This window comes from Jatropha curcas, chromosome 11 (assembly GCF_041381405.1).
Source record: "Jatropha curcas cultivar XTBG-Jc1 chromosome 11, XTBG_Jcur_1.0, whole genome shotgun sequence".
In the NCBI taxonomy this organism is placed as follows: Eukaryota; Viridiplantae; Streptophyta; class Magnoliopsida; order Malpighiales; family Euphorbiaceae; genus Jatropha; species Jatropha curcas.
Window position 1 is genome coordinate 21,461,240 of NC_143161.1, and position 12,611 is coordinate 21,473,850.

General features: G+C 30.4%; 1 protein-coding gene and 1 non-coding gene across 2 annotated transcripts; one reads left to right on the forward strand and one right to left on the reverse strand.

Annotated features, from left to right (window-relative positions):
* Positions 1 to 472: 472 nt before the first annotated feature.
* LOC149492722 (uncharacterized) lies at positions 473 to 2,224 on the reverse strand. Its single transcript, XM_089715934.1, has 3 exons — positions 1,675 to 2,224; positions 1,231 to 1,587; positions 473 to 1,173 (listed from the first exon to the last, which is right to left on the reverse strand). The coding sequence occupies exons 1-3, from the start codon at positions 2,222 to 2,224 to the stop codon at positions 473 to 475; spliced, it is 1,608 nt and encodes a 535-aa protein (XP_089572060.1).
* Positions 2,225 to 2,353: 129 nt separating this feature from the next.
* Positions 2,354 to 2,460, forward strand: LOC149492723 (small nucleolar RNA R71). Its single transcript, XR_016319013.1, has one exon. It is a non-coding gene; the product is annotated as a small nucleolar RNA R71 (small nucleolar RNA).
* Positions 2,461 to 12,611: the final 10,151 nt, after the last annotated feature.

Below are 12,611 nucleotides of genomic sequence, written 5' to 3' on the forward strand. Positions count from 1 at the left end.
GAAAAGCCATCAAGAAAACAGAAATAAAACTTACCTGCTAACCGCTCAAGCATTTGATCAATGAATGGCAATGGAAAGTGGTCCTTCCTTGTTGAAGAATTTAACTTGTGGTAATCTATGCACATACGCCATCCACTTTGAATCCTTGTTGGAACAAGCTCATTATCTTGATTTGCTACAATAGTGACACCTGATTTCTTTAGCACAACTTGAATCAGACTTACCCATTTACTATCTGAAATTGGGTAAATCACCCCAGCATCTAATAGCTTCAAGATTTCCTTCTTCACAACTTCCATCATTTGTGGGTTCAACCTCCTTTGAGCCTCTCTACTTGGTTTAGCATCATCTTCTAACAAAATCCTATGCATACACACCGCTGGACTTATGCCTTTGATGTCAGCTAATGTCCAACCAATAGCTTCTTTGTGCATCCTCAAAACTCTTATCAATCTTTCTTCTTAAATCTTTGTTAACTTACTTGAAATGAAACTGGAAGTGTCTTTTTATCTCCCAAGTAAATATACTTCAAATGCTTAGGCAACGGTTTGAGTTTAAGAAATGGTGCATCTAAAATAGAAGGCAATAGTTTTGTGTGATGAGGTAAATCAATCTTAGAAACTCCATCCCTTTTTGGAACTAATGGTAATGACTGTAATGCCATTACTGCATCTTGAACCTCTACACTTAATGGCTGATTGGTACTATCTTCATGAATTCCTTGACTAGTCACCACTTCTAACTCATCCTCATTGCTTAACTCAAAGACGTCCTGCACAAATGTATCAATTACTTCAATAGAAAAAATAGAATGATTATCAGCAAGATGCTTCATTGCCTCAAAAATATTAAATTTAACAACTTCTCCATCAAACTCCATGGTTAAAGTGCCACCATCCACATTAATCTTTGTTTTGGCAGTTTTTAGGAAATGTCTTCCGAATAAAATCAAAGCAGAATTTGATGTGGGAACAGCATCCCCCATATCTAAAACGTAAAAATCTGCTGGAAAAATTAATTGTCCAACCTGCACCAAAACATCCCCCACTACTCCCATAGGGTAAGCATTAGAATGATCAGCCAATTGAATAACAACACTGGTTTCCTTCAAAGTGTTCAAATTTAAAGTTTGAAAAACTGAATATGACATAACATTAATAGATGCTCCTAAATCTGCCATTGCTCATTCAAATTTAGAATCACCTATTCTACATGGGATAGAAAACGAACCTGGATCCTTACACTTAGGGGATAATTTCCGTTGAATAAATGCTGACACATTTTCCCCAACACTAACTTTTTCATTATTCCTCAACTTGCGCCTTGTAGTACACAATTCTTTAAGGAATTTTGCATGCTTGGGGATTTGTTTGATCGCCTCAAGTAAAGGTATATTAACCTCTACTTTTCTGAAAGTCTCCAAAATCTCTTGTTCTTGTTTTTCTTTCTTTGTCTCGGCCAACCTACTAGGAAATGGAGGAACATAATTATTAGCATCATTAACTATAAGTTTAGAATTTACCTCAACTTCAAAAACCCCACAATCCTTTGTACCCTGCTGCTTCTTTTTCCTTGACTCATGTACAACTTGATTATCAACTTTTTTCCCACTTCATAAAAGTATAGCACTTCCATTTTCTCTAGGGTTTATCACTGCTTGTGATGGAAGCTTACCCGAACCTTGAGCTTCAAGTTTACCCACAGATGAAGCTAACTGACCAATTTGCTTCTCTATGTTCTGAATGCTATTCCTAGTCTCTTGTTGAAATTGTTGTGTACTATTAGCTAAAGCTTTAACAATTTCATCAAGTGACATACCTTGATTTTGGGAAGAGGAAGGCAATTGAGTTACTTGTGGTCTTTGCTGCTGGTATCGATTTTGTACGGGTTGATTCCCATAGCTCAAATTTGGATGGTCTCGCCATCCTGGATTATAAGAGTTAGAATAGGGATCATACCTGCGTTGTTGTTGTCCAAAATTACCTACTGCGTTGGCATGCTGCACTAATTCATCCTCTTGGAGTGTAGGACACATATCAGTAGCATGACACGAAGCAGAACAAATTCCACATGCCTTAACAGTTTGAATATTCCCTACAACCAATTGTCTCACTAAAGAAGTTAAATCAGAAATTTGTCTCTCAAGATTAGATGTACTTACCTCATTAACCTTTCTAGGTGTGTGATCCATTCTCATTCCAAACTGTTGAGAATTTGTTGCCATGTTAGCAATCAGCCTCCTGCATCTTCCAGTGTTTTGTCAACCAAAGCCCCTCCACTAGCAGCATCTATCATGCTACGGTCCATTGGTAGAAGTCCTTCATAGAAATATTGGATCAAAAGTTGCTCACTAATTTGATGATGAGGGCAGCTTGCATAAAGCTTTTTGAACCGTTCCCAATACTCATACAAACTCTCTTCATTGTATTGTCGAATGCCACAAATTTATTTTCTTATGTTGGTAGCCCTTGAAGCAGGAAAATGCTTCTCTAGAAACATTCGCTTCATCTCATTCCATGAGTTGATAGATCCGGAAGGAAGGTAATACAACCAATCCTTAGCTTTGTCTTCCAATGAGAAAGGAAAACCTCGAAGCTTAATTTGCTCCTCTGAAACTCCCTGAGGTTTCATGTTGGAACACACCACGTGAAACTCTTTTAAATGCTTATGTGGAACTTCTCCTGAAAGACCATGGAACTTAGGCAACAAATGGATTAGTCCATATTTTAATTCAAAAGCAACATGTAAAGTAGAAAATTGAATACACAAAGGTTGCTGATTTAGATCAGGTGTAGACAATTCTTTCAAGGTTCTGACAGCCATGGTATCAATTCCAGAATCTGAATCTGAAATTGATTCCTTCAGAGAATTGTTTGAACTATCAATAATCGTCCATTCAGATGAGGCTTGACTCAAATTAGCTTATTTAGCTTGTTTAGCTAATTTCCTCAAACGTTTAGCTGTTTTTTCTACTTCAGGATCAAAAAGAATTTTACCAGATTGAGAACTTCTTGTCATAAACCAAATGACTTCAATTCTCCTTCAATTCTATAAATTTTACCACAAACCTGAAACAACAACACTACACAAAGGTAAGAACACTATTTTAACAAAATAAAAACACAACATATAATAATCTTTCAGTCCCCGGCAACGGCGCCAAAATTTTGATGGTTGTCGATTCCACCAAAAATTAATTACTGAATTTTAATTGTAGAAGTGGTGAATTTAGGTCGAACCCTAAAGACTGAAATCTTAAATTTTGTGATATTTTGTAAAGAGAAGAAGGGGGGTTGGCTTTTGAAAATTCACTTAAAGAAATCAAAATAAAACTGACAATGAAACTTATATTGGAACTCAATCTAATAAACATTCAATTCAAGGCAATTTATAATCCAATGTATAAATGCTCACAGACAAATTTTGAATGAATTACTCTTTGAATACTTAACTGAAACTTACCAACAAGCATGATAAATTCTCTGACTTCCCTATTACAGTTAATTTGAGCCCAGCACCCTTATTAACGCTAATTATTAAATGAGCAGGTATTAAGCAATCCTTTTCAATCTAATAAAAGCATTAAGGACAGGAAGTAGTTGAATTTGAACAATAATTTAAAAAGCATAAATTATTTAATTCAACCCTATTATTTCTTTAGATTATTACCAAAAACTTGGACCATAATCAATAAAACCTAATTCCTACTAACACTCAATCTTTCATAACAATTACAGATTATGAAGATGAAATAGCACTTAATCCTACCAAATAATTAACTAATAGAATTAACACCTTAATTGCAAGAAAACAACAGATATTCAAAGAACAATTATTTAAATTAAGAATAGGTCTCACAATTATACGTATGAAAATTGAATGCCTTGAACTGAACTAAGAAATTAGTCACTCATATTCATGGCTTTCAATCACTAAAACAAAAGAATACGAAATAAAATCACAAATTAGATGGTGAACTATATGGGAAGAAAAACGTGCCTCCCTGCTACTCCAGAATCGCAACTATATATAGCCTCTCAAAAGACCCAAAGAATCTCTAATCACTTGGGAACTTGAAAAACAGTCAACAGAAATCTTTATTGTTTTGATTTCTCTCCCATTTTTCAGCAACTTCCTTTTCGAATCTGATTCTGACTTCTTCAACAAACTTGCAGATCTCCTTCTCGCCTTTCTAACAAACTAAGGCTTGGCCAAAACAGACACTCACAGCAGAAGATATGACCTAAAAACCAAATTAGGTTGAAGCAAATATTTCTAATCAAAACGTAATCTTTTATGGCGTTTTTGACAATCAAAACGACCTCACTTCATTTAGTTGTCTTCATAGCAACTGTAAGGCCATCTTCTAAGATTCAAATGGGCCTTGGCTAAGCTGATTTTGACTCTTGGAGCTCTAGATATGTCTTAAAAAATAAAACCCCTTCATGCATGTTCATTCATGACATTCTTTCTAGATCCAGAGCTCTTTTTGATGAGTTTCAAGGCTGAATTGAATCTTGCCTCCTCTTAGAAATTTATAGAGCTCCTTTCTATCTTTCCAATGAATCACAAATCAATCAATTTGAACATCTATACATTCAATTATGCCTGAAGAAGCAAACAATGGTCAAAATATTAACAATACTAAAAATTCCTCAATTAAATGGTATTATTCAAAAAAAATAACTTAGATCATGTCTAATTGATAAAAATTGTTCAACCAACTGATTTAAGATTAAAAAAAACTCAAAAAAACCAAAAATATTAAGAATAAAAGTGACAATTTATGCACATATCAGAAACACTTGATTTGTTCTCATGTTAATAATTTTTTATATTTTTGAAATTATAAATAATTGTTCCTAACCATATTAAGCTAACTTTGCTAGTTTGTTTAGTTTGTGTTTTTCTTTTGTTTTTAGTTTTGTTGCTTGAGGACAAGCAGTGGTTTAAGTTTGGAGAATTTTGATAAGTGTTATTTTTATAGTATTTTAATATAGCTTTGTTAGCTTTCACTTGATCTTGAGGAGTTTCATAGGATTTTTATAAGAAACTAACTAAAAATGCAAAACAAGATTAAAAGCAATATTCTGTCCAAGATTTTTAGCAAGATTCATGCTCAGGGCATGCTACCTAGCACCCCCATGCTATTTCCAAGGCAAAATCAAATGAGGGCCAGACTCGAGCACACTCAGGGCGTGCTAACTAGCATCCCCGTGCTACTCTGTAGAGTTCAACTTGGGCTAAGATTTCATATTAAGCCCATGCTGCCTATATGAATCTACATGAAAATATTGTGGGACGTACCTTATTAAAGCTAAAGTCCTATTTAGACGCACGCTAGGAGAGTCCTAATAGGGAAGAAATACAAAACCTAAATAGTTTCATATCTCCAAAAGATTTTTTTCCTCAATAGAGATTTACTATCCTAAACGAATTCAAAGATATTCCAAAAAGTCAATATAAAGAGAGAGACTAGCCATAATCTGTAGACAACCATTGTATATTTCATCTTTTGTTCTATATTCTCTAGCCTATTTCATCTCTCTCTCTATAAGACTTCAAATATTCAAGTGATGTCAAGATTCAAGAAATCCACCCTCGCCTATCATTGACTAGTTTTTATTTCTAAATTCTCTTCTTGTTTATTATTCATTATGGTATTATTTACAAGTTTAATTGAGTTTAATTTATTTACTATGTCGAACTAAATCTTTTTATTGGGGATATAATGTAGCTTAAATTTAACTCCAATTTATAATATTAGATTTGATTTTTTTTATTCAAGTAAAATTTATTGTTAATCTTAATGCTTCCAGGCATAGTTTCTCCCTTAGATTGATTTATTTCATTAATCACCGTCGAGACTAGCCATAATCTGTAGACAATCATTGTATATTTCATCTTTTGTTCTATATTCTCTAGCCTATTTCATCTCTCTCTTTATAAGACTTCAAGTATTCAAGTGATGTCAAGATTCAAGAAAGCCGCTCATGCCTATCATTGACTAGTTTTTATTTCTAAATTCTCTTCTTGTTTATTATTCATTATGGTATTATTTACAAGTTTAATTGAGTTTAATTTATTTACTCTGTCGAACTAAATCTTTTTATTGGAGATATGATGTAGCTTAAATTTAACTCCAATTTATAATATTAAATTTGATTTTTTTTATTCAAGTAAAATTTATTGTTAATCTTAATGCTTCCAGGCATAGTTTCTCCCTTGGATTGATTTATTTCATTAATCACCGTCAAGGGAAGGGTTTTTGATATGAATAGATTAATAAATTTCATGGGAATAACAACTTAATATAAGAGCTAGATGGTTTGACTCGTGGGAGGTTTTCATAAATTAAGAGCCTTAATTTGTGGATTCCTGAATAATCACAAAAACTTAATGATTTAATCTATGTTTGGTTGCGCCATTGAGAGATGTGTAATTAAATTGGGTTAAAATAGCTAATAAAACATCGAGAGAGCTTATTAGCGATTTTAGTGTTATTTCTGCTTATTTAGTAATTAAAATTGATTATTAAACTAATAGGATAAACTGGATAGAATTAAGTGAAGTCAAAATCCATAATAACCTTTAAACCTTGATTTGTTTTCAACAATTACTTGCTTGATTTCTTTTTCATTGCTTCAATTTATTTCTTTTATTTTTACAATTATTCTCCTTATTGTTGTTTAAATAATAGTAGGTTAACACAATTTTCACACTTAGTATACAATTTTCGTGGGAAAATACTCTACTCACTCTTTATTACTTATTCGCAATTTCGTACACTTGCTAAAAAATCTGTCAGGATTGATGAGGGCACCTCTTTGGCATTAGAGTTCTTCCAACAAAAGATTATATATATAGTGATATAATAGGATAAAACTTTTCCACAATAAAATTATAATTCCTAATTAAAATGGAACAAAGGAAAATTAGAAATAAATAATAATGCCACAATATTGGTTTTAAGAAAATTGAAACTGAAAAAATTTCTAGTCTACAAACCTACTATTTGATTATAGATTATATATTATAGATAGATATATAGGCAGTATTAATATTTTATTGGTATATACTTTAGGAACTATAATGGATAAGTAATTGAAAAGGTATTTTACATTTTGAGAATAGTGACAACAATTTCTGTTTTCTTTAAATAATTTTTATTTATTTTTAATGGAATATTAATTTTCAGATACTTTTCCGAATCCAATTAAGTTTCTTTGATTACTTATAAATTCATTGTAGCTAAGTTGATTGAACTATCTTTTAAATTCAATTTTTTTTATCAAAATAAATATGGTGAAATTTGTATTATAAAATTGCATACTTTATATATATATATATATATATATATATATATATATATATATATATATATATTTGTAGATTTATTTTTAAAAATATATATCCAATTAAATTATACAAACATAAAGAAAAATATAAAAAATATACTTGTTCTCTTATTTTTATCACTCATAAATAAACATTATAAAGTATAATAAAAACAGAATCAAATATTTTAAAAATAAATTTAAAAATAAAATATAAAAATTTTCAAATGTATCATTATCATATCTATTTATTAAAAAAGTAAAAAAGAAATTATCCATATGTATTATTTAAAATAATTTAATAAACTTTATCCAATCAAATAATAAAATGTAAATATTCTAATTGACTATGATTAAGGCTATTGTAAGACATTTTAAATTTTATTAAGGGCGATATCGAAAATCCTATTGTTCCTCCATATTCTCACATTTATATATAGTACTAGTCTTTTTTATGATGTGCGTTGCACATTGGCAGCGCTCGTTATATTTTCATTTTTTGTACTCTTTTAATTTTTTATCTATATAATATTAAAGTATAAGTTTTTGTTTAAATTAAAAAAAATACAATTGGCTAATTTGTATTAGACTTTGCCATATAAGCTAATTGCAATACTATTTCTTATGTACTTGATTCTATTTTTATATAATGGAGTGGTCTCAAAATAAAGTTCAATCCAATCTCTGCACCTAATCCTTCAATCCCTAATTTTTAAATACAGATTTTTAGAATCCAGATAGATGCCCAAAAAGAAAATCAAGTCATCACTCAATCTCCAACTTATTACCCTCAATCCCAATCAATATATATATACAACTATAATGAAAAATAATAATAATTTATTTTTTACTAGTTAGTAAAAGAAAAGAAATGAAAAGATGATCTAAATTGATAATGTTAATTATTTTGGCTATAGTGATAATATTATTTACCCGGTACATTAGAAAAATGAATATATGAACATATACATAAATTCTTGAACCCAAAAAATGACCCGAAATAGAAATATATAGTTCTATTTTTTTTTTTTCAATTTCATAAACACTATTTTTTTTCAAGTCAAACAGATTTAGAATATAAAAGAAAAATATCAAGAAAATTAAAAATACTAAATAATGAGACCATCTATTTATTGCAAGAGAAATATAAATCACTCACTAAATTAAAGCGATAGTGGTTACAAATTAATTTGATAACGAAAAAGAAAATAAAAAATAAAAAAAAATTATTATTGAGAATAAAACTCTTTTAAGAACTCAACATATAATAAGAAATAAATTATATTAAAAAAATTATCAATTTGAATTTTAAAAAATCCTGGTTAGGCTATAATTTAATGAAATTTGATGTTGATGGACAAAAAAAAAAAAAAATCCAAGTAAATAAATAAAAATTACAAAGCAAATCATGGAATGATCCAATATTGGTCAGTTAATAAGTTTATTCAAGTATTTTGTTTCTCTATTATTCTAAGTTGCAAATTTAAAATAAATAAATAAGTTAATCAAGTAATAAAAAAAAAGATTACATAAAGAAACGTTATATCCTCACTAAATAAACCATCAATTTTCTCTACAACTATACAAAAGCAAAAAGAATATATTTTTTCCTTTTTTTATAGCTCTCTTCTAAATAAAATATTATGTATATTTATTTTTTAAAAGATATATCCAATCAAATAATATAAACATAAAAAAGAGTATACTTTTTTTCTTTTTTTATCTCCCTCCTAAATAAAATATAAAAAATTTCAAATTTCTTATTATCATATATATATTTATTAAAAATAAATTTAAAAAGATAAAATTTAAAATTTTGAAATTCTTAATTATTTAGAAAATAAATTTTACAAATTATATCTAATCAACTAATAAAATATAATTTTTTAATTGGCTAACTAAGATTATGTTAGGATATTTCAAATTACATAAACAGATAAACTATCTAAAGATATAGATATATATTTTTATTGAATTTTATTTTCTATCTTATATCAAACAATAAATCTTATGTGTATCCTCAAAAATAATAATAACTTACATTTATTCTTTTTAAAATAATTATAACCAATCAAATTAAATATTTAATAAAAGTAAAAACAAAACATATTATATTCTTATTATATTATATTCTTATAATATTTAACATTTAAGACTTGTTTTTCAACGTCATTAAAAGACTTAAATTTAATAGCAAACTTTTTAATAAATTTTAATAGTTATTTATTAGTTAAACAAATAATATACATAATAGCATAAACAGTAAAAAAAATGGAAATAGTAGAATACAAAATTTTCCGATTAAGATTTTTAATAATATATAATATTAGTGTTATACTTTTAAGGTAACATACTAAATTATATGTAACATATTTTAAAATTTTTTCACGTTTCACAATTGAAATTGTTTTTAATAAAACTATTTATGTATAACATATACTTTTTTATTTCTCCTAAATAAAATAATTTCAATTATAATCAAAATAGAATCAAAGATTTAGTAAATGAAACATAAAAATTTTCAAATATCTCATTATCATATTTATTTATTAAAAAATAAATTTAGAAAAGAAAAAACTTAAAATTTTGAAATCCTTAAATATCTACATGTATTTATTAAAAAATAATTTTTATAAATATATTCAATCAACTAATAAAATACAATAATCTAGTTGGTTATGATTAACTTTATTTTAAAATATTCTAAATTTCATTAAGGATGATATGAGAAATTCCATTATTCCTCCCCCTCTCCCTCCCCCTCCCCCTCTTATTCCCACATTTATAGATAGATAGATAGATAGTTTATGTCTTTATGATATTGTATTATATACAAAAAAGTTAAGTTAATTAAATTTAAATTTAAATTAAATTTAAAGTTAAGTTAATCTAAAGCTCTTGCCAATTGACTGAAAAAATGCTTGCCTAAAATTATTTCTGCCAACCAATCGACTTTTGTACCTGGGCATTTGATTACTGATAATACACTAGTTGCCTTTGAAACCATTCATTATTTGAGGACTACTAGGAGTGGGATGGGTACATTTGCGCTTAAAATTGACATTAGTAAGGCATTCGATGGAGTGGATTGGGATTTTTTAAGAGATGTGATGCGGTGTCTGGGTTTTTCGACTTTATGGGTGAATTGGATGTTTTTGTGTTTTTCACAAGTTAATTATAATGTGAATTTTGATGGTCTTCTAATCGGTCCTATTAAACATGGGAGGGGCTTAAGGCAGGGAGATCCTTTACCCCCTTATCTGTACCTTATTTGTGCGGAAGTTCTTTCTCTTCTTTTTTCTGATGCCAAAAGGCAGGGTTTAATTCATGGGCGTTGGGCAAGTAGTCGATGTCCTAGGACTTCTCACCTATTATTTGCAGACGATTCACTATCCTTTTTCCAGGCAAATGTCTTTGAAGCCTCTCAGGTTCAATCTATCCTTTATGAGTATGAGAGAGCTTCTGGTCAGTCGGTGAATTTAGGGAAATCAGGTATTTTGTTTAGCCCAAATGTTAGTATGGAGCTTGAGCTTAATATTTCAGCGATTCTTGCTGTGCATAACCCTTTGGGTGGAGGTAGCTACTTAGGTTTGCTGTCTCTCATTGGGAAAAATAAGAGGCAAATTTTTTATTTTATTAAGGATAAATTATGGAAATAGATTATTGGGTGGAATAACATATTTTTGTTTAGAGCTAATTGGGAGGTTCTTTTGAAATCGGTTGCTCAGGCGGTCCCTTCTTTTTGTATGAGTTTTTTTCTTCTTCCTCTTCCTATTTGTTATGATTTACAGGGGGTTATGAATAAGTTTTGGCAGGGTGGGAAGAGGAAAGGGGGTAAGGGTATTAACTGGCTTGCGTGGGCTATGATGTGTAGCCTTAAGAAGGATGGTTGTATGGGGTTCAGAGACTTACATTGCTTTTAATGTTGCTATGCTAGGTAAGCAAGGTGGAGGTTATTAACCAATACTAACGCTCTTCTTTGTCACATTTTCAAAGCTATATTATTTTCTCGATGGGGATTTTTTGAAGGTTTCCTTCGGAAGGAATCCGAGTTTTGTATAGAAGGGTGTGTTGTTTTCTAGTGGTGTTTTGAAGCATGGAGTCAGATGGAGAGTAGGGAATGGTAAGAGTATTAAAGTGGCTAGTTACCCTTGGATATCAAATCATGATACCTTTTTGGTGGAGGGTGGCACTTCTTTTATTGACCCAATTTATATGTTAAAGACCTTTTCGAAGAAGGGGAGAGAAAATGGGATGTTTCTAAACTTATGGATCTTTTTAGTATTAGGGATATAAAGGGCTATTATTGGGATTCCCATTAGTTCTTTTGATAGTAGAGATTTGCTTATTTGGTACTATGATAAGAAGGGGATATACACGGTGAAATCACGGTATTATGTGAGTTTGAAGGTCTTGGGTAGGAAGCCTTTAAAATTGAATGGTTAAGAGTATGGAATCTTGATCTACCCCCTAAGGTTCTTGATTTCACGTGGCGTGCTTGTCGTAATTTGCTTCCTACCAAGGAAATGCTTCATAGAAGAGAGTTAAATATTGATGGGAGATGTTTATTTTGTAATGAGATGGAGGATATTGATCATATGTTGGTACGGTGTGATAGATCGATGGGTGCATGGAGGTTAGGGGGGTTTCGTGCACCAAATGCTAACATCTCTTATTCAGATTTTTTTTTCTTTTAATTCTAAAGGGAAGGAAGGTGCTGAGTTGTTTATTGTTTTGGCTTGGAAAATATGGTATTTCCGAAACTAGCTGCTGGAATCAACGTGGTAGCTCTGCTGTGGATATTCATACTACTGCCGTGAAGTACCTGTCGGATTGGCAAGTGTACTTGCCACATGAAGCTGTTGTGACGTCCATTTCAGTGCTTCATCGACATGCACGTGCAGCACCATCCATTCAAGCTCATAATTTTGCTTGGCTTTGCTTCGTTGATGGATCAATGTTCACAACCAAGGATTTCATTAGGTATGGTTATGTTATTGAGGACAGTGAGGGATGGTTTCAACGTGCAGTTTTAGGGTTTCAGGAAGGCAATGGCTCGGCGGCAGTGGTGGAGGCTCTAGCTCTTTGTTCCTGCTTTCATATGCTCGTGAATTTCTTCCTTTAAATGGGTGTATTTTTCCGATTGCCAAAACCTTGTGAACGCTCTCAAATCCCATGTTTTAAATAATTCTGAATTTGGTTTGATCGTACTTGATTGTAAGTAAATTTTAGAGTCAAGGCGTGATATTACTGTCAGGATGGTTTGGAGACAGC

What these genes read in the sequence shown, in the direction of transcription:
- LOC149492722 (XM_089715934.1), bottom strand. Translation starts at nt 2,224, where the DNA reads ATGGCAACAAATTCTCAACAGTTTGGAATGAGAATGGATCACACACCT. An exon ending in ACTTGAAGCTCAAGGTTCGG is followed by an intron (nt 1,588 to 1,674) that starts GTAAGCTTCCAT and finishes TTGATAATCAAG; the next exon opens with TTGTACATGAGTCAAGGAAA. An exon ending in CCCTAAGTGTAAGGATCCAG is followed by an intron (nt 1,174 to 1,230) that starts GTTCGTTTTCTA and finishes GAGCAATGGCAG; the next exon opens with ATTTAGGAGCATCTATTAAT.